Source organism: Paramormyrops kingsleyae, chromosome 18 (genome assembly GCF_048594095.1).
Source record: "Paramormyrops kingsleyae isolate MSU_618 chromosome 18, PKINGS_0.4, whole genome shotgun sequence".
NCBI classification, from domain to species: domain Eukaryota; kingdom Metazoa; phylum Chordata; class Actinopteri; order Osteoglossiformes; family Mormyridae; genus Paramormyrops; species Paramormyrops kingsleyae.
The window spans coordinates 19,728,933-19,750,838 of record NC_132814.1 but is presented as its reverse complement, the minus strand read 5'-3'; the positions used below and the strand labels follow the sequence as shown (position 1 = coordinate 19,750,838).

At 46.0% G+C, this 21,906-nt stretch overlaps 2 protein-coding genes across 7 annotated transcripts; one reads left to right on the top strand and one right to left on the bottom strand.

Moving 5' to 3' along the window:
• Positions 1 to 1,253: 1,253 nt before the first annotated feature.
• LOC111837143 (dnaJ homolog subfamily C member 5) lies at positions 1,254 to 17,004 on the bottom strand. 2 transcript variants are annotated; one of them, XM_023798988.2, is made up of 5 exons: positions 16,832 to 17,004; positions 5,436 to 5,567; positions 4,126 to 4,339; positions 3,021 to 3,192; positions 1,254 to 1,914 (listed from the first exon to the last, which is right to left on the bottom strand). In XM_023798988.2, exons 2-5 carry the CDS (start codon positions 5,543 to 5,545, stop codon positions 1,811 to 1,813), a joined length of 600 nt encoding a protein of 199 aa, XP_023654756.1. In that variant the 5' UTR covers positions 5,546 to 5,567; positions 16,832 to 17,004; the 3' UTR covers positions 1,254 to 1,810. The 2 variants fall into 2 exon arrangements, with proteins under 2 accessions (XP_023654756.1, XP_072558544.1); XM_072702443.1 differs by lacking the exon at positions 16,832 to 17,004 and adding an exon at positions 6,283 to 6,305.
• On the top strand, positions 17,004 to 21,713 carry LOC111837142 (glucose-induced degradation protein 8-B homolog). 5 transcript variants are annotated; one of them, XM_023798987.2, is made up of 5 exons: positions 17,004 to 17,087; positions 18,689 to 18,814; positions 18,897 to 19,093; positions 19,844 to 20,041; positions 20,900 to 21,713. In XM_023798987.2, the coding sequence occupies exons 2-5, from the start codon at positions 18,697 to 18,699 to the stop codon at positions 21,071 to 21,073; spliced, it is 687 nt and encodes a 228-aa protein (XP_023654755.1). In that variant the 5' UTR covers positions 17,004 to 17,087; positions 18,689 to 18,696; the 3' UTR covers positions 21,074 to 21,713. The 5 variants fall into 5 exon arrangements, with proteins under 5 accessions (XP_023654755.1, XP_023654754.1, XP_023654753.1 ...); XM_023798986.2 differs by having other exon boundaries at positions 17,058 to 17,077; XM_023798985.2 differs by lacking the exon at positions 17,004 to 17,087 and adding an exon at positions 17,574 to 18,175 and having other exon boundaries at positions 18,686 to 18,814.
• Positions 21,714 to 21,906: the final 193 nt, after the last annotated feature.

Sequence of the window (21,906 nt, the reverse complement as noted above, 5' to 3'; positions counted from 1 at the left end):
AACTACAGTCTGAGGCTTCTGAAAGCTCACCTCATTCCAAGGGTGACCAGATAATCCATGTCAGGGAGGAAACTTTAGGCTAGAACCGGATATGTAAACTTCCATTTCAATTAAAAGGACCTGGATTTCACTTAAGCACTGAGTTCTTGCTGTGTGCTGATTGGTCAGTCTCCTATAATCATGCACGAGTCACTAATGTTAATGTGAAACAGCTGGATGAGTCTTTCAATCAAGGAAACAAACCAGTTAAAGTGCAAGAAAAAGTGACCTATTCAGCCAAGGCACAGGAGCCTTTCAGTTTTAAGGTAGTTTGTAAATCCTGAAGCTCAAAGTGTCCTATCCGGTCACCCTAATCACTGTACTGTCCCCTCCATCCTCTAAACCAGTGTTTCTTAACCTGGTTCTTGGGGACCCGCAGACAGTCCACGTTTTTGCTCCCTCCCAGCTCCCGGCAGAAAAAACAGGGACTGTCTAAGGTCCCCAACGACTGGGTTTGGAAACACTGCGGTAATCGATTTGAGCTTACGAATAATTCCTATTATACGAGATACGAAATACTTAGCATGCTTCCCAGGTACCTCCACCCAGGTTTCACGTCACCATTAGTGTAGCAAGCTGACCACAAGTGGTTTGGTATCTTCAGGACCCTCTGTTGACCCCGCACCCCACCCCAAAGGCCTTTATAGACCCTGAACGCACAGCTGTGGTGAAACAGACTTCGGAGATAAAACGAGGACTATGCACAGACTGGTAAATAGCAGGGGTAGACAACAAAATGACCATCCTCTTCCGACATCATCGTAAAAACTGAACGCAGATGATCAGTTTGGTGCCCGCAAACTCTGGGATCAAGACAAGAAAACTATGAATTAATGCTTCGTTAATGGTCACAATTCCTCTCTACACCAAAAGGAGACTAAACCAATAGAGGCTTTATCATCAGTAAACATCCCCCAGGGGAAAAAATAAATATATCAGTAATGTATGATGGTAATCTGACCTTGCTGAAGTTCTACAAATGGTATCATCCACAGAATTCAGTCTAAAATGGAAAGAACCAAAAAGTCTTATGGGGGTGACACACTCTGTAGATACTGCATAGATAAAAAAAAAAAAAACTAGTCATTCAACAGCAGTAACTCGCCTGGGCTCTCTGCCCACGCCATGCAGGGTGATTTTTCAGTATTGTGTTACTCAATTTTTAGCTAATGAGATTCACGGGCCTGGGCAAGAACCGGATGCTAACTGGGGAGGGGGGGGGGGGGGGGGGGAGGGGTTGTGCAGGAGTAACAGGGGTGGGAGAAACCCTCAGGGCACCATAAGGAAATAACATGACTTACAGTTTTCCTTCATGGGGGTGGGCAATGTACCCTAAATTGTATGAGCACACTTACACCAAACATATAAGAACATATGACCATGTGAGATTATGCTTAAAACCAGGGGGGTGTAGAAAAATAAACAGAGTGAAACACTGCAAAAAATGGGAAGGGGGGGAGGGGCTTGCAGCATGGATGGGGGGTGGAGCTCCGGAGTACCGGATGGGGGGGGGGGGGGCAGAATGGTCCTCTGTAGAAATGCTGATGCCCGTCACTTTGGTGGTGGAAGGTGTCTGAAAAGGTCAGTTTGTTCCGAGTCAGCCTCTTCATCCCACTCCTCTTCCTCGGCACGGCGACCATACGGGATGGAAATGGCATCTCCGTGTCTTGTATTCCTCTGCCTGGGTTTTTGGACTGAGCAGGGGAAGGGGGTGGGAATGAGGAGGGGGGTGCAGCAGGCCTAGGGGACATGGGGCGGGGGGGGGGGTGCTCTAGTTGAAGCCCGTGTCCGTCCTGTAGCTGGTGTGGCTGTCTGTCGTCAGCTGGGTCGTCTCTGTGGCCGAGGACGGCTGCATCACGATGGGATCCCCACCCTCTGTGAGAGACACACACACACACGTGTGAGAACACGCATGCTCACAGACGCTTGCACGTGTGAGGAAAGCACTCGCCTCGGGGCAGCCGCACGTGTATTATTCGCATTTTCAACAATCGATGTGTGGTCTGCTAAGCGTCTAGGACCATAACACTCTGCAGACACTTTTATCCAAGACGACATACATTTGCGGAGCAGAGTCACACAGTCCCTGAAGCAACTGGGGGTTAAGGACCTCGCTCAAGGGTCCAACAGCGAACTCACTGGGATTTGATCACAGGCACAGAGTCCCGACAACCTACAGCTCTGGGCCTGATGGCAGACTGTTAGCACGTGTTTTCCTGGGTCAAACCGGGTATTAGCCCTCGATTATAGGTTCTGGTCATGACCGAGCCCCTCTCCCAGCAGGACCACCTCAGGTCAACAACTCAAGCTCAAAACGGAGAAAGAAAACGAGAGCGAGAGAGAGAGAGCGAGAGAGCGGGACAGACATACTATGTGGTAAAAAAAGACAGGTGTTTAATTAGAAAGGAGAGGACTTTAAATTTGGCATGACTGGGGGCAACTGAAGAAATATATGACTGGATATTTAGGAGGGAGGACCTATGCTAATCTCACCCTTAGCATGATTACTGACCGGCTTAAATCACTTTCAAGAAACGCGAAACCAATAAATGCAGCTAGAATGTTACAATGGCCAATCACACGCAAGAACAAGAACAAAAAAAAACAGGACCGAGGCCGGTATGTCAGCAAACGGACAAATTAAATATAAGAGACGGGAGAGCAGCTGTATCAGCAGGAAAAACTGTATATAAAATGCATTTCATGAAATCAATTTTTTGGTCTAGGACATTCTGAAGGTACAGGAGATGAATGACAATTCATCAGGGGATTTGTTCAAGCAGCCCATGACACGTGTCAGGTGTGTGCGCAGTGTGATCAAGAGTGTGTCTAACACCCAGGAAGCTTCTAGGGTGGAACTCACCCTACTTATAGTCACCCCCTTTCTCTATGACCATGTGGTCCTGTGGCCCCGCCCCCACCTCTGGCCCTGCCCCCACCTCTGGCCCCGCCCCCCACCTCTGGCCCCGCCCCCTCCGTACCTCTCTCGTCAGACTGCAGTTGGGCCTCCAGGTCCTCGGGAGACATGTAGAATTCTGGCTCCCTGTCCGGAGGGGGCCGCGGTTTGCATTTCCCGCAGCAGCAGTTGCAGCAGCAGCACAGGCAGCAGCAGAAGTAGCAGCCCGTCGCCAGGCCGCAGAAGATGAACAGAGCCTGCAGGGGGCGCAAGAGAGGAGGAGGCGTGAGAAAGGAAGCGTAGAGGGACTTAAGATGCAGTACACAGCTAGACCCAAACCGGTCCCTACACACTCCGCCTCGCCACTTAGCCTTACTGAAGTGTCTCTCAAAGCAACAAGGGCTAAGGGGGATTGGCCCATTATGCCCTCATGAAGCCAGTCAGCAGTGATGACTTCAATATCCCACAATGCTTTGCACACAGGAAACAGAACAGCGCGAAATATACTGAGGATAATGCATTGGCATATAAATCTATAAAAACAATTACATACTAAAATATTAAATATCAAGTTAGTATTAAGTTACTGCAACTAAATGGTTAAACACACGCGTATGTGAACCTTACGCTTTTGAAGTTCATTTTCATGAGCTGAATAGGCATGACTAATATTTGTCCATTTTCATTCAATCAAGTCTGGTCCAGATTATACGATAATGAACTCAAAATTACTCAGCATTATAAAAACCACGTAACCGCTGTGATCTCGCAGTGGATAAACTTTTTGATTTTCTTAACAGCCTATACAACTCATCTTATTAAAGGAATGACAATTCAGCTTTTCGAGGAAGCCATTTCATCACAACGTAACGCATTTTCTCTTTCCCGTAAAGACGACTGAAAAAGGCGGAGTGACGGTGAGCGTCTCAGGTTTTCCTTGCGAAATTCTCCTTTCACTTTAAGTGCACAGGGCGTGCTGTGAGAGCAACTCAGCGCGAGCGTAACTAATAATGAAGGCGAAGTGTCGAGGGTATAGTTCGGGATTGGGCCCTACTCTGCAGCACGAGGAGATGGTGGAAAGTGGGCGGAGTTCGAGCCTGTCGATCACTGCCGAAGGGAGGGCCAATAACCAATGGGAAGCAAGGTAACCATGTGACTGAGCACAAATGGCGGGATTTTGTGCAGCTCACCTTGGCCCACCAGCTTGACAGGACAAAGTAGGTGTTGACGTTTTCCTCCCCAAACTGCTCGGCCACGTAGAGCCCCAGGGAGCCATATTTGTCGTAAATGTTGCGTTTGGTGCCGTCCACTAGTATCGCATGTGCGTTGTTGATCTCCTTGAACTTGTCTGCCGCTTCGGGGTTGTCTGGGTTCTTGTCGGGATGGTACTTAAGTGCTAGTTTTCTGATGAGAGAGCGAGAAAAACGGGAGGGATATCAGTGCTAAATATTTAAAGCCCCTAACCTCTGCTTTTCTAAGGAAGTTTGCTAGTAAACATAGTTTTAAATATCTGCCGTTCTGCAGAAAATGCGGAACAACAGTAAAAGAAAAGGAAAAAAAAAAACACACACACACACACACTGCTCACTGTCGCCCCCTGGTGGAGCCAAAGCAGTGTTGGAGAAAAACAACACTGTATCAGATGAAGGCACTGCTTTTACAGTGAAGGCTGCTTCATACTTCTCCACACAAGCGTAAATCTGCCCTGCATATGCGTACCCGGAAACGGTCATAGCTCTCTGGTCAAACCGCATACTTTGCACATGCACACAATGTGTTGCATTTATATTTTTATTATTTTTCTGCTATTCCCTGCACACGTACCACAGCAGTGAGCTTTGTGTCCGTTTCAGAGAGCCAGTTCACAGGGCTGCCAACTTTGCTCAGCAGGCTGGAGTGAGGTTCCCAATTCAAACACAAGTCTGCACTCGCATTTACATGTATAACAGTTTTATCACCTTGTAATAAAGGTAAACGTTTGAGTGGACATATCCGCTACTATTTGTATGGAGAAGTATGCACCAGCCTTTATATATCAGAGACAACAAACACATCACACCAGCATACGGCGTTTTATAACCCGACATCACTAGCTAGCTGCTATATGTGAAGGACACGCCACATAAAGCACAGAATAAGCTTCGAATCGGATTTCTCTGTTCAGGTTTAATTTGAGTGAACTTGTGTTCTTCTGAAACGGCAGTAATTTTTCCAGGATATAAGGGAAATAGTGTTTTACAAATGTTCTGCAAACAAATCAGGCTTGATAACTAGGGACAGGTGTGTATTTTTAGAGAGATTATCCGTAAAATCTGATAATTTACAATTTTGTGAGGCCTGGGATAGGTTCCAGGCTCATTGTAACCCCAAACTGAGTAAAATAAGAGAAAATGAATGCATGACATGTATTATTATAACTCTCTAGTCATAAAATATGACTGGTATCACCAGCCTCTCAGTGTTCTGTCAGGACCACTGGGGGGCGCCCCGGCTTGCCCACCTGTAGGACTTCTTGATGTCGTCTGGCGTGGCGTTCTTTTCGACTCCCAGCACGTGGTAGAGGGTCTCCCCCGATGTGGAGAGCGAGCGCTGCCTCTGGTGTTCGGTCATGGTGACTCACGTCCAGGTGGATCTGTGAGAGAGTGGACGGTCGTGACCGGGGGGGGGGCTAGGCGGGGGAGGGCGCACGGGCACTCATGCGGAAACGCGGGCCGCCACACGCACACACAGACACTGGGAAAGGTGGGAGGAAAGGAGGGAGAGGGGGAGAACGGGCCTTGATATAGCCAAGAGGAAGAGGGATAGAAGTGGTCTGTGACTGTACGCTGTGGCCGTAATAATGTGCTTTCATCCTTTATATGATTAATGCTATTTAATCACCTTCCCTATTCTTTGATCCAAAGTGATGTTCCTGCTACAGACAGCCCTCTTGGAACTACACCCCACAGACTGAGGATGTCATACACCAGAATTCCCGTAAGGTGTGGATTTGGGAAGCTGGTGGTTATGGGGTGTGTGTGTGTGTGTGTGTGTGTGTGTGAGAGAGAAAGCTCAGGGATTCCCGTCTGGCCCCCACGTGGGATACTTAGGACAGGCCCAAAGGGGAGCCCTAGAACCAAGGACTGATCCATTTCAATTGTCGGGGGGGGGGGGGGGGGGGTGTTATTTATCTTATTGTAAGAAATGGGAAATGTAGACACACAAAAAAAAGTAATGGCGCACACCTTTAGCAGTACAGAGAAAACACTGCAAACCAGAAGTGCAGAAGTGCAAATGAAAACCCGCTGGGAGGATTGAAATGCTGATTGAGTCCCTCCCCCCACCCCCACCTGCCCCCATGTACCTACCCCCCACCGGGTGAGAGAGGGCAGCACCATCCTTGAGACTAATCTGACAGCCTGTCAGAAAAAAATGAGCAGATCAGCATGGCGTCCAAGTCAACGAGTGTGAGGACAGCTTAATGTTGTGCCAAAGAGATTAACAGAAGCATTAATAATAATAATAATAATAATAATAATAATAATAAACCCCAAACTGAACTCTGAAGAAATGTCAGCATGCAGCCTGCTGGCCAATCACAGCCCTGCCAGGTCTAAACATCAACCAGGACAGCTTTACAAAAACAGTTCACTGGACTGCTCACTGACCAATCAGAAGCCTGCTTGGTAATTTATGCACGAACATCAGCAAATCACATCATCCAGAGATGATCGCAGAATGCATATAGAGAGCCTTAACTCCAGAGCCTACTGTTTGTTTTACGTTGACATATTTTGAATATATTTAAATGTAAAAGAAACTTGGAAAGGTCACATTTTAAGAATTATATCCTAGGAATGAATCGTGACCTGTTTGCGTTCCCTCGCCGTCTCTCTCCTGCCGTCTTTTAATCCGGCTGGATTTTTTCCCCTCTCTGTGGTAACCAGACTGGACCGGGTCCAGAGGCCTGTTAAGCCCGATTACTGACGGAGTTTCTCTGGAAACAAAGCCCCGCATTGCAGCCTTGGCTCCCCCCCGCACACTCGCTGCCATACCATATGGACTCACTAAATCTCCATCAGCCTCCTTTGCTACCCCCTCCCCCTCCCCCTCCCCCTCCCCCAAATAAAGCAGTGATCTCACATCCCCACCTGCTTTTGTGCTAAATCTTGTAACCTAAAAAAAAAAAAAAAAAAAACATGCCCAAAATGTGCTGCAAAAATCTAATTCATCACACACAAACCAGGACCAATTCCGTCCATCGCCACAAGGTGGCGCAACCTTAACCCTTATCCTGAAGCCACCCTGCTGCACGTGCTAATAAGGGGCGGGACTGTGTGCAGGTGGTGTGCGACAGTTTGCAGCCTGAGCAGGGGGAGGGTTATACTAGGGTCAGCCTGATCCGAGCATGGCGACACCTCGGATCGTAGGAGGATCCAGGGTCTGTGGCAGCAACATGGACAGCAGAAGGATATTTAACAAAAAGCATCTCTTTGATAAAGAAACACAGTAGGGTGGTTAAGGAGCTGGGGAAATCCCAGAGCGTGGTGGGCGGGGGGTGCTGTTGCTGTCACGTGCACTGTGATGTCACACACTGCATGCCGGTGCGTTGCCTGGGGATTCCCTGCATGAAACAAGGCTGGTCTGTGGCATCATGTAGTGCCAGACCGAATCAGGGGAAGCCAGAGAAAACAAACTCAGAAGGGGGGGGTCTATCGCTGCTGGGAAATGTTATCTAACTTCTGGCCTCGATGACGCTGGTTAATGGTGTGTATCAGATGAAGGCAGGCGTTCATTACGCCATTTCACACACAAACACACACACGCACAGATTATACGGCCCACAGACACATGACCAGAGCCAGTCATCAGCGACGTCAGAGCAGTTGCAGCGGGGGATGGGATAATCTCTTCCCGACGTAACGATCCATCCGCCTCGGCTCTGACCTTCCCGCCTCTCCCAAAGCGCTGGTTCCGTCCCGCACCCTGCTGCCTTCAATGGGAGACGAAGCAGGACGTGACGAAACCAGCACAACGTGCTTCACGACCCCCTTTCTAGACAGACACCGTCTTCCTGTGATTATTCAAACCACAAGCCTTTAAAACAACTTTGGGTGGGGAGGTGGTGTGGATAAGCCCCACCCTATCAAGCAACTCCCCATGATAGAGAACCCCCCCCCTCAAAGCTGATGTGTACATTTCCTCTATGCGGCATGATTAAACATTAATAGCCCCCCCCCCCAAACTAACTGTCAACAGTCCCTAATACTAGGTGATGAACTACATCAGAGAGCCTGTCAGGCCGGGGGGGGTTTATAATGGACATCACTCAGCAGGGGCCGGAACAGGCAGATCGCATGCCAGCGAGCAGAGTCCCAGCCGCAGGGAGGCACGGTCCAGGGCCATGTTTCCATCCAGCTACATCCGAAAGTGATGTCTTGGCGATGAGCGTTACCGGGCAGGCTCCTTGGAGACCGCGGAGGAAGCGGCAGTGATGACCCCGCTGGGCAGATGACATCACTTAGGCTCAATGTCACACGCGGTTCCTGTGCTGCCCATTAAGGAGAAATCCAGCGGGTTTGTTAAGCATCATGATCGCTTGGGCTTTACCCACAGACTGTCCGGTACAAACGACGACTTTCTGGGAAACGTGACTGCCTGTCATTTTTAGTGCCGTGAAATCAGCTCAATGATCGCTTTAAGAAATTATAGTGCCTTGTATTGTATCCCCCCCCCCCCCCCCTCCATAAGTGAAAACCCCAAGCATCAAGGCACATGTCAATCCATCCACCACATGCTTCTTCATTACAGGGTTATAGGCTGGGCCTGGAAAGCAGGGGTTCGTCCTGGATGGGAACCCAGGGTCAGGTGCACAAAATGCACAGACTCAAAGGTATTTATTCTCTTAACTGCACGACTTTGGATTGTAGGAACAAACCGGAGTCCCGAAAGTAAAGCCTCATGACACCGGAAGGACACGCAAGCTCCAAAACACACAGAGTGCAGGCGGGATTCAAACCCACAACCCAGGAGTCAGAGGGCCGACATCCCATCCCACCTTCCCAGTCCTGCCATGATCCACCATCACCCTGACAAGGATAAATGGTTATAAGATGGGACAATGGATGACTGGATTATCAAATATGATAAAGTAATTATCCCCCAAACTCATTAATTTAACCCAGGCAAAGAAATGATTAAGGTCAGTTGTTTGATGGCTGAATTGCGGCAGCGTTCCCGATTTAAAACGGACTGGACTGATTTTGTCATCATTACAGAGATGATATCAGAACACAGAACGTAGAGGGACACCAGTCTGGAAAGCTTCCGGGAAAACAGCCCACCAGTCTGGAAGGTGCTACAGTTCCGGCACTACAGCTCTGGGGTCATCAGTACAGTCCGGGGGAAAAGGACGCTTGTCCAGCGCACCAGGTACCGGACATCAGAAGCAGGTACCAAAAGTACCAAACCAGATGGGGAACTTTTTCAGTACTTCAGGGTGAGATTTGCAAAGATGTTTATTGTCAATTAAGTATACAAATAACCTGCCATTGCAAACACAAGGCAAATCCAGAAAACAACAATAAAGTAAAAAAAAAACAAGTAATAGCGGATTCATAATAATGGACGTGTGGACAAATGAAGAGACCCGAACTTCGATGCCGATCTGGTAGGAAGAACAGACTCAATGAGATATGGATGGCATGAGGAGAAAAAGTATTTGTTATAATAATATAACATACTAGGGCTGCATGGTACTGGAAAAGTTTCAGATATCACCATGTGATTTCACTGCAATTAATATTGAGACATATTGCAAAAAAAGGAGTTCAAAATAAATAAATCTCAGAATCATCTAGGAATGATTTAAACGGGAGAAATGAAAATGATCGGGCCGGAAAGCAGCTGCAGAGGTAAATTTCATACTGCTTTTTTAAACATATACTAGATAATCTTGAAAAGGAACAATCAATAAAATTGTAAATCTCGTTAAGTTTCGTTCCCTATCACAGAGTAAAAATTTAAAATTGAACCCCCCCCCCCCACGCTATACTGTCTGGACAGAATGAAGGTATGAAGAAACCCGATTTCAATCCAGCTATCGTGGTCCTTGCGATGTGAGAAATGTGTGTGCAGAACATGCGATGTCAATACATCACCCAGGCCGATAATAGTTAAAAATTCCATTTTTGAATTCTGTACAAAATACCCTGCCCCCATTATGATGTCATTGAGCTGGTACCAGTTTTTAAGCTAGAGGAAAACTAACAAGAAATACTGTACTTTTGGCCCTTTTCTGAAGTACTAAAAGTATGCTTCCTGGTGCAGTGGAAAAGCACCCAAAAACTTTTGGACAGTGCTGCATGTTCCGGGGGGGGGGGGCTGAATGAGAGCCAGGGAGTATCTGGGCATCTGCAGGCCAGTACCACCAGAGACCCGGTGCTCAGAGAAAGATACCAGGCAAAACAGGGATGGAACAGAGCAGCAGGAGCCCATCTTAGCAAAGATGAACGCTTGCCACAAGCTTACTGAAGGCCACCTGCACATCCCACTGGTGTTCTAGAATGTTCCACATTTCAGTAGAACATTCATGGGGCTTGTTATGTCTGAAAGCAGACACTACATTCACTGGTAAACCAGAAACAAGCTGTCAAGACATACAGCAATGTTCTGCTGTATCAGGACCTTGACTACCATCATTAAGAGAACCACTGATTCTGCTCTATCCTGGAGAATGTCAGACTGTCATGAAACCGAGAGCTGAAAGATACCTGGTCCAGGCAACGATACAATGATCCAAAGAACGCATCAGAACGGGAGAAGAATGATTACAGCCCACTGCCCCGGCCAAATTCTACACTTAAACATTACCAATAAATATCAAAAAGACCAAAATCAAACAATTTGAGCTTTTAGAACCACAAACGTAAGGGTGATGTGGGCCAAAACTCCTCTGCAATTCTGTGAGACATTATCAGTCACTACAGGAGGGACTGTGGTCTCTGCAGCTATGGGTGGTGTGAGGGTGTAATGCATGTTTGTCTAATATTCAGGTTCAGTTCAAGAGGATTATATTGAGAAACATCAAAGAGGAAGCCATCACATTTTTGCTCAGGGAAGTTTTACTTACACAAAAATATTCTGAGGGCAGAAGGAAAATGGTTCAGAGAGATAACCAATCAGATTGTAGAGGAGGTGGGTTCAAACAACTAGAGGAGGCGGGACCAACCAATAAGATGTGCCATCTCTGTTTGCTAGCACCCACCTCCTCTACAATCTGATTGGTTATTTCTGAACCAATCAGTTTTCCTCCCCCCTCACTGAACATACTTGCGTAAGTAAAATTTCCACAAGCCATTTTTTCACCAGTACTGTAGTTGTGGTTGATCCTTCTACCCAGTTAAACATATCCAGCAGTATAAATACGATAAAAAATCATACATTACAGGATAAGTACCTGGACCAAGAGGCCAACCACAGATGTTCCCATGGGACCTCGGGGTTTCGAACCCACAAATGTAACCAGTACCAGTACCTGAGACCCCTGTCCAAAACCATGATCCTGCACTGGAAACAGGCCAGTGCACACATTACCCCTTTACATTTTTTAAGACTGGTATATAACTTACTTTAATCTCATTTTAATATTGAGAGTAAAACTAAAATCTTTAACAGGAACCTTTACTAACCAACAAAATAATTTAACTGCCCTGCAATAAAAATCACAATGCAGTTAGAGTGGGGTGAGCAGTATCCATGCATCCATGCATCCATCCATCCATCCATCCAGGTGAGTGCAGCCTTATCCCAGGCACCCTGGAAGAGTAACCAATCCAAGATGCATTTCATATCTGGCAGACACTTTCAAAGTGACATACAGTTCAGAAAGCAGGGTCACAGAGTCCCTGGAGCAATCAGGTGTTAAGGGCCTCACTCAGGGGCCCAACTCTGACATCACACTGCCAGCCACAGGATTTGAACCAGCAATGTCCCGATCGCAGGCGCAGTGTTCTGAAGCGCTGCCACACACTGCACCCAGCAGAGGACACGGCCACACTCTATGGGCAATTCACAGACCACAATTAGCCTATAACTGCATGTCTTTAGGCTGTGAAGAGGAAGCTGGAGTTCCAGGAGGAGACAGAGCATAAAGCACGTGCAAATCACGTCCTTCCTCCGCTTCTCGCTTCTTTCAATTAATAGACAAGAAGAAATACATGGAATAAAATATGCATATTTTCTTGTTCGACTTGCCCAGCTTCATTGGCTAATGACTGTGTGTATTATTCTGTGAGTAGTGTAAAGTAGCTCAACTCCTTTGGACTAACTCCTTCATCTGTAATACACCCCGTGAATAAACGGTCTCTGTTTAGGAGGCGCGTCTCCTCGCGCTCGCCCGTGAATGAGGTGCACGAGCCACATCCGTCTGCAACTTCCGCACACACGCATGATCCGGCAGCTTCGAGCCAACAGGCGGCCAGCTCCAGGTAGAACAGAGTTTCTCAGTCTCCTAAAAAGAAGTAACTAACTAAAGACAAGACGAGATTACGCCAGGCGACTTCACACTGATCGCTTCAGCTTTGTCTTTGCTGCTCACGCATCCATGGCACCTACCACGCAAAGAGATGTGAAAAGCCCGAGTCCCATCAGTAAGACAACTACGATGTAATAATGGCATAGGTGTTAAATATTTTGTCTTTCTCGTTGTAACACACAAATCTTAACTGTCGCACAAGTCGTTTAAGAGCAGCTGGTAATGTTTAACTAGGTTACAACAGTATACAGCCCGAAGACAGATCAAATAGGCCTATGTAATCCTTCTGACAAATATTACCATTATGTTCACGACAACACTCTTGATTACAAATCCAGTTTTTATTAGATCAGACTATTGCCGGCCTTATGGGAAAAGTAAAATGCGATTTTGAAAAGTGAGATTTATATTTTGTGAATTACATGCATACACGTACAGCAGCAGTAAAAAGTCTAAAGCGTGTAAATGTTTATACTTGTCGGCTGCGACTTCAACACACGGAGCTGGAGAAAAACTAACCTGGGATGAAAAATGAGGGTATGTTTGGAGCAAAATCCCGCAGAGGGGTTGACAGAAGAACGCCGCTCCCGCTGGAGCTGCTGGGGGATGTGCGCAATCGCGCACAGTAGCCTGTGCGCGCCCCGGAATGCGCGCACTAGGGGGAGGTGAGAATAATCTGCTAATTATTTAAATTTTTGCTGTACGCCACGGTTTGAAAGAGAAAAAAAAAAGTAATTTAAAACCATTGGAGAATCGCTCGCAGGTACGTACGCAGTCCACAAAATAATCAAGCTGAAATAACTAATTAGAAAGTCAACTATTAATATCCTGGGTGCAAATTGCCTGCGAAAAATAATAGGAGAGCCGCGGTTTTCCACTCGTTTGATAGTAGCAGATAAATATGTCAGCGTTTCCTCCGCAGTACATAAGCATACCAGGGAAGGCGACAGCTTAAAACCAGGCCATTATACGGAAGACAAGCCGGCGTCCGTTTTGTGATGTCGCTGCATGCGGCGGGTTGCTGCCACCGTATCACATTTCAAGCGGACGATATTCCCAAAGAAAGGCTCCGCAAAGACAAACACAGCTCACAAGAACAGAAATACCCCATTGATCGCACTGAACCTCACTGCCCCTCTCAAAACAAGGAAAAGATGAAATCACAATTCACCAGGTGGATGATTTTAATGCACGCACATTAGTATAGGTCAATTCATGTGCTTTAAATAGGATTTCAAATGTACTGCTAAATTACACAGAAAACGTCATGCACTAACCACCGCACAATCATGTTGTTTAATTTGGTCGACTTAATGGAAGAGGGAGTAACAAACACATTAAATGACATGACCTCAGCTTATTTCTTTACCAAATAACATCAAGTTCATTTCTGCAGCTCCATACGCTAGCAACTCAGCACCTGGGCTGTTGAATGTGAACCTAACCTTTAATAACGTGCCTCTTCAGTGAGCGATTCCCAAACTATACGGCTGAATAGAAAAGTCTGCCAGATCACCCCCGCAAGCACAGCCGTCATTAGCGACATCTTTCCTAATTACGGGGGTGAGTTTCGATATCAATACGAAAGCTGCAACGGGTTTCACAGGCATCACGAGTCTAGCGAGAAGGCCAAGAATTTTCCTTCTTTTTTTTAACGTTGAATGGATTGAAAACGAGTACATTCTACAAGGTAGTCTTCATTAAACGCGATTGGCCAGTCAAACTGCATGTACTAGGAATTTGTTTTGGCAGTATTGTTGCTTATATTCACAGAAAACATAGAAGAACAAACACAAAATCAATTAAAAAAAATAGATAGGTAGAAATGAAATAACAGAATAATGGTATTGCAGAGCAGGCTATGCAATATACTAACGATAATTATATTTACAGCCAATCACAAGCTCATAACAAAAACACAAGCAAACCCTACACACGAATTAGAGACACCATAGGAAACACAGCGAAAACAAGCAAAATGGACGCACACACAGACGGAGGCAGAATTCAAACCCCCAACCCAGGATGTGGGAAGCAACAGCGCCCCCCACTGACAGAGACACCCCAAGGCACTTATAAGGGCGTCAGACCAACACAATTGAAGAATTAATATTAGCCAGGACACCACAGAAAGGGAAACAAAACAAAAAACCAGAACACAAGGTATGCATTAAGAGAAAACATTTCCGGGGGGGGGGGGAGGGGAGGGGAGGGGGGGTGGTATTTCGCCACCTCAGGCCCTGGACTGCTTTCTGATAGATTGGGAGAGACTTGGGGGAAAAAACTGCTGAAGAGGTACATTCGACATGAGCTGTAGTACCGCAATTCATTAGCTAATGGGACGTATTCTATTAGAATTCAATTCGACACTGACTGCACTGGCTTTAACGGCAACTCAAACACACGTGGAAAGTCATACGTTTATGCTCGTCTTCTGAGAAGGTTTATCTCTGGGAGGTCTTGTACATCGGACAAGTTATATATCCCTAGTTTGACATTTATTATCGTAAACAGATTTCCATAGGAACGCGACAGCCATTTTAAGAAACGCAGCCTTTCTGATACACGATGAACTCCCTAACCTCCATAAGCAGTCCATAAAACTGAATTTAAAAGGGGACAATCATCTATGATACGATACTTTGGGGATCTTTCGAAGCAGGAAATCTATGAATATTTACTACAGAGAGGCTATATGAACAAAACATTAACATGCAGGTCAGCTTCTTGAAACTATACATGTGGTTGCATTTGATCCGCAAGGCTGTAATTACAGTGCCCCATACCCTCGAAACTGTCAGAAAGCTAAAGTGCATTCTTTCAGGTCCTTTATCATTTTTTCCCCGGAAAGAAATAAAAAATAAAATAAAATCAGGGGGAAACCCCCAGAATTTAACTATGGGCATGATACCATTGTAAATACCTGTAAAAAGCACATGCGTTTATATTCCTTAAACAGACAGAAGTAGTAAAAGGAGATTCATAAAAGCACTTCTAAAACTGACCCCTTTTGTTTTGCGTGTCCCACTGTTATGGCAAAAATGTAATGATCACAAGGCGTACACGAATGTCACATGAGAGGAGGATATTGCCTGAGTCTGAAAAGTACCTGTGGTTTTTTGCTTACACGCGACACCAGAACGGGTACCGTTGAAATGAGCATTTCCTCATATTAGCCCACAGACAAACTCATCAGAGGATTGCATTGACTCGAACTCATGGACGTGTAATCCTTCATGTAAAGTAAAATGGGAGGTAGGGGGACACGGCGGGGTTTGGACAAGATGGCACATTACGGGAAGGCGAAGGGAAAGAAAATCACAGGGAATTAAAGTGATCACAATCAGCTACTATTCATGGTTGAATTTCGCCGTTATCTACGAGTTGTTCATTATAAAACGAAGAGGCAGACTGCACTGACTGTTAAGCTTAAAGTTACCATAATTATGCAGGGCTGCTCTCTAGGGTCAGGGTTTCCTAGGAATACAAAGCTTTGTCCCGGAATGGCCCACGCACCGCTTAAAAGCCTATAATTTCGCCAACAGCAAAACACGTACCTGTTTTATAAAAGGTGCGTTGACTTTTAAATGTCACGAATAGTGTCTGCATTTTTCGCTTGTAATCTCAGACCGCAGAGTTCTTTCGCTGGCCCAGAAAATGCGGCGAAATGCGGCTTAATCCTGCGTTTCCCCTGGGCATCTCCGGGAAAACCCGTTCTGTGTTGCATTACAGTAAGGGCACGGCTTGTGCATGGCCACGGCGACCTAGCGATGCACGCCGGGACCACTGGCCAACGCGAGTAAACGCCGATCTCCAAAATGTTAACAGGAAAGTATATAGTTGACAAGCCGTGCGTCGGCTAAGCATCTACGGCGACGGCCCCAGTGCCTATCCAGCGATAAATCGCCTTTTACAGACAGGTGTGCTGCGGAGAAAAGACGCTGGCTGGCTGAACCAGACATTAGCCGTCCTAGTTTAGCTGATATTACTACGTTCCAGTGGCTGAAATACCACACGGGCCCACGTTAATTCATTAATACAGAATTGCATGCGATCTATGATTTTTTTAAAAGCGCTTTCATCCGGCAAGAGTTGATCTGATAAACAAGCTGGATTCAATGGATGGTGCTCGGCGCCGCTCAAACTGCAGCCGGGGCCGGACTGCAGCGGCGGGCGCCCGGCCGGTAAGCAGACTGCCTGCCTTTAAAGGGGTATATCGCCGGCGCAGGATCAAGCGCAGCGCCCGCAGCATCCATATTGGTTAGGCGGATAGTAGCCACTGCCGGTCAGCAGTAATCCAAGGACGGCGGAATTACCAGCCCAGTTTAGAGAGGCTGGGGGGAAGCAATCCGAGGATCATTTCCGATCAAGCAGCTTCTTACCGTTCAATCTTGCTCGGTGGTCAGCGTCCCAGGGGGGCGTTCGGTTCCGTCACCGACACTTAGATTAGTGTTAATGTTGTTATTATTATTATTGCATCCCAACGAAGCAGCACATAAACGTAGCAAGCGAGCAACCCACAGCGACTCAGCCACAGCTCGTCCCCGAGAGAACGTCAGTCGACGTGCGCGCTCCCGACTGCCTTGGCCAGAATCCCTGGAGCTCGAGAAGTGTGTGAAGGTGGAAAGGAAAGTAAAGGCAGGTTTGGGGTGGTAAATAAATGCATAGCTATTTAAAATATGGATTTTTACATAACGTGTGAACTTAGTGAACTGTTGTTAGTGCACACGTTGGCTTATTGCATAATATTTTATAGTCATATCAACAGCGAAGTTGATACAAAATTAGGCCTACTTAATTGACAAGGCGTCAAATGAATTACGTATGAGAAACTTAAATGCATTTATTAGAAAACTGATCTTATGTGGAGTACATTAGGAGTGTTATACGCAGTGGCGTTGTGCCAATTTAGGTAGGCACGTGCCTAACCAATATTCTGTAAAATGTAACTTAGAAATTAATCATTCATTCATTCGTGCCTACATTGACTGAATAAAATAACACGTCGTCAAACTTGCAATTTGGGTAATCTGGCCACTGAGCTACCTCCATCAGATCGCATCTCTTAATCTCTATTTCCTTATCTGTGTTTTACAGCGATAACGCTACACGTGACCAACGAGGTGTTGCCTCGAGACATTCACGACGCACATCACAATAAACGTGGTTAACTGGACATGTTTGAATGTATAATAGTGACATGAAGTTTAAAGAACATTAGTATCTGCGTATGTGTATTTTTTATGTCCTGTGAGTGGTTTTGAAATAGTTCCTACTCACAAATTTGGTTCCGCATTAATTTTTCATATTTTAATATTTAGTAACACTCCCCATTAACGGGCTTGAATTGGGGGGTCGTAGGCATTACAGTACGTGATAATAAATAATTCAGGATAAGATGTGAGCTTCAAGCAGACACCCTTCTGGCCATAATGCTTGATAGCAAAGAAAGCTTTCATATACCCAGAAAACGGACTTGTATTTTAGAGGTTTTAGTGAAATCTAAAAGTCCTACTAAAAATTATCCCCTAATTATAAATCTGAAGTACCTATCCTATACTGTTAGACTTTCGCCTTTAACATAACGCGCATGACACTGCTGAGTAATGACGTCGGCCCGCCGCGAAATCCCGTTCCGATTGCGGAAGACGCCGAAATATCGCGGTGTTTCGTCGCCGCGGCCTTGTGCTGGTCCTAGTTGTTCACAGTGTGCAGCACACTTGCAGGTACAGTTTTTACCCCTCTATACTGATAATACTGAACGGAAGTGTATTATGCGAACGATTTACACATAAACGACATCCTCGTCTCTTGCTAAAAAGCCAGTGGGTCGAGGTTTTGGCCTCTTCGTCTAATAGTTGAGGCTGGTCTCTGCTAATTCCGTTTCCGGCTTTGGAGTAAAGATACCTGATGATACCGGTGCCCCCAGCTGCTACTGCTTCGGGTGTCTGATTGAAATAGAAAGAAACGCCAGGTCATCCACGGTGTAACGCTAGCATTGCAATTAAGACGAAGGTTTACTCATACTTTAAGCAGTACTGCTATCTTAACTTGCTGATTCGTTTGTTATGGCGTCGCGGTTGCGCCCCGCATTGGCTGATGTTCCGCGTTATTCCTCCCCACCCCGGCACTATGTGATGTGAACCACAACTAAGCATCATGACACTTAAATACAGTTTGCACTAGGCCGCGCTGCTCGAAACACCAAGGTCCACACTTAATGATATTCTGTCTAGCAGACTTCATAATGAGTTATGCGGAAAAGCCGGAGGAAGTCACGCAAGGAGAATGGACGGAGCGGCTCCATAACGTACATATACAAAGAGCTGACATGAACCGGCTCATCATGAATTACTTGATTACAGGTAACTAAGGAGCAGGAAATTATGCGATCAGAGAGTGCTTCTGATAATGTGTAATCCAAAGCTGGTGCCTTTGGTTTCTCAGAAGGGTTCAAGGAAGCTGCGGAGAAATTCAGGATGGAGTCAGGAATCGAACCCAGCGTGGACCTGGACTCGCTGGATGAGAGAATAAAGATCCGAGAAATGATCCTGAAAGGGCAGATTCAGGAAGCTGTTGCACTGATTAACGGCCTTCACCCAGAGCTCCTGGACAGTAATCGCTATCTGTACTTTCACCTCCAGGTAACGTTATAGTTAAACTTGACGTCCTGTAAATGGAAACGATATATTAAGCACTCATTTACAGCCTCCTACCTACTGGATTACTTTTGCTTTGTTGATAGGGAAAGTAAATGAGTTAAAAGAGAAAGAAATAAGGCTGCAAAAAAATCATGTTCCTCTGTCTGTTCACCTTTGCCTAATTTTCTCGTGATTATCTATGCTTTATGTCTGCTGCTGGATTCCACTCATATTTCCTCAGCCATTGGCTATAATCCAACCTCCTCATTTGCACATGCCTACTTGACATTTTTTAACCCTGTTACTGTAATGGGATGTACTGCTGGAGTGATTTGGGATAAATACCATGCACAAGGCTTTTGCCGTTGTGTTCGTCCTCGAACCAGCAACTCTGGGGTTACTAGCCCGTGGTCTTAACCACTCTCATTTTGTCAATCCTTTCTCAGTATTGGCATTGTTGTTTCTGAGGTCCAACTCAAAAAGTCATGTTACACCCTTCCAGATGATTCAAAAACTAAATAAATAACTAACGAGTAGAGTCAGAAGACCATAACCATCTGATAACAGGACATGCTGCTTCAGCATCTTATAAATGAGGAACTGGTTTATTTAATATTTAGTGTAGTGACTGCTGGATGCCAACAGGGGGCGCTGTCTTACCATTTTGTGTACATGCATGGTTCGAATGGTGGTAAACACTCCTCACCCGTGCAGTGGTCCTAATGCTTCCCAGCCCCCCTCTGCACTCTGCAGCAGCAGCACCTCATCGAGCTGATCCGGCTGCGCGAGACAGAGTCTGCACTAGAGTTTGCGCAGATGCAGCTGGCAGAGCAGGGCGAGGAGAGCCGCGAGTGCCTGACGGAGATGGAGCGCACATTGGCCCTGCTGGCTTTCGATGACCCGCAGGACTCGCCCTTCGGGGACCTGCTCAACGTGATTCAGCGGCAGAAGGTGAGCCGGCCACTGGCCGCCATGCTCTCTCTGACCAGTACACCTCTCTGATTTTAATGCCCAGTTTACACACTTTTTATACCTCAAAATAAGATATACAGTACTTTACGCTCTATTCATCTCTCCGTTTATTCTGATGGAGCAGCACAGTGGTTAGCTCTGTCACCTCAGACCTCTGGGACCTGGGTTCGAGGGTTGCATGTGTGTGGAGTTTGCATGTTCCCCCTCGTGTCATTGTGGGATCTCTTCTGGGTACTCCGGTTTACCCCCACAGACCAAAAATATACCAACTTACCAAATTACCCATAGGTGTGAGTGTGCCCAGCGATGGGTTGGCACCCCATCCTGGTTTGTTCCCTGCCTCGCACCCGTAGTCTCTGGGTTAGGCTCCAGACCCCCTGTAACCCTGAATATGACAAGAGGTTACAGAAAATGGATGGATGGATGTTTATTCTAGTAACCAGTATTCTGGTTTTCAGTAGTTTTTCAGTATTTAATAGTATTATTGCTTACATTCTTGTTTCACTTTGTATATAAACCCCTGTTCACCCGCTGTTTCACACTGACCCTGTGTTTTGCACCTTAAATCCTGTGACAACCCTTCCCCTGTCACTCACTGTCTGTGTGTTGCATTGTGGTCCTGGGGGAACACTATTTCTTACCCATGTACATGGATGGTATGACAATAAAGCCCACTTTACTTGTCTAAGCGTGCGTCAGTATCAAGGACCTCTTTTTGTTAAAGCTGCGTTGTGGTTGTGCCACTTCTGGAATTGCTAACTCATTCTCATTGTGCTGATGTGTACAATGACAACAGTGAAGGATTGAATTGAGTACACATGGATGTTGCTGCCCCAGGTCTGGAGTGAGGTAAACCAGGCCGTGCTGGATTACGAAAACAGGGAGTCGACACCCAAACTGGTCAAGCTGCTCAAACTGTTACTGTGGGCTCAGAATGAACTGGACCAGAAGAAGATCAAGTATCCCAAGATGACCGATCTGAGCAAGGGGACAACAGAGGAACCGAAATGAGTGTTGGGGCAGAGCGGCTGCTCCGTGGGATGGCGAGGACTTTTGAGATGTTTCTTGCTATTTATAATCAGTCAGTGACTGAGCTGTGTATATAGTTTTTGTTTTGTACATGTGAACGTTTGATGGTTGAATCCTTAAACTCTACACCAACCCAAAATCCCGAATGTTCATATTGTTCAACAAATTACTCAACACTATACACTCAAAAACTATGTGCATTATTACTTTAAGCGCCTCTGTTAGGAATAACTTGATTACAGTTTTAGAATCACAGGGTTTTACACAGGAAGGGCATTTTCATACATATGAGTATTTTATACCCAAGTTTGCTCTGTATTAGCATTTAGCTTTTGGCTGCTAATAAGTGTGGCTTGTAACCTATGAAAAATGATTTCTTTGGACACAGCCATGGCTGCTGGAGCAGTATCATTACTTGTTTACAGGAATCTTTCACACAATTTCTGATCGACAGGCATGTTCTGTTCACCGCTTTGTTGTAATGGGTGCAATGTTTTTTTTTCTAGTGAGGTCACTCAAGACCTTTTAAAGTTCTTATAACTGCCCAATAATGTGATGGAAGTAAATATAAAATATGTTAGTTTTTTTGAGTACTGTTATTAAATAATTCTTTTGGAAAAAACGCCTTTGATTTATAAGTGCGCAATGGTATTTAAGTTAACCAAATAGGATAGGAAGGGGTTCTTTTCTTCCGTATTCCTCCTGTACCTCGGGATTCGGGGCCAGCTGCATCTGTTGGTGTCGCATAAAACAAAAACCGGTGCCGGCCGTGAGGATCCCAACATGTGACCGGCGGCGCGTCCGCAGTGTGCGCT

Bases quoted from the DNA above. Each gene is read 5' to 3' on its own strand.
- LOC111837143 (XM_023798988.2), bottom strand. From the start codon at position 5,545: ATGACCGAACACCAGAGGCAGCGCTCGCTCTCCACATCGGGGGAGACC. The intron at 4,340-5,435 runs GTGGGCAAGCCG...CTCTCTCATCAG, and splicing joins GACATCAAGAAGTCCTACAG to AAAACTAGCACTTAAGTACC. The intron at 3,193-4,125 runs GTGAGCTGCACA...CGCCCCCTGCAG, and splicing joins TGTCAAGCTGGTGGGCCAAG to GCTCTGTTCATCTTCTGCGG.
- LOC111837142 (XM_023798983.1), top strand. From the start codon at position 18,670: ATGATATTCTGTCTAGCAGACTTCATAATGAGTTATGCGGAAAAGCCG. The intron at 19,094-19,843 runs GTAACGTTATAG...TGCACTCTGCAG, and splicing joins ATCTGTACTTTCACCTCCAG to CAGCAGCACCTCATCGAGCT. The intron at 20,042-20,899 runs GTGAGCCGGCCA...TTGCTGCCCCAG, and splicing joins ACGTGATTCAGCGGCAGAAG to GTCTGGAGTGAGGTAAACCA.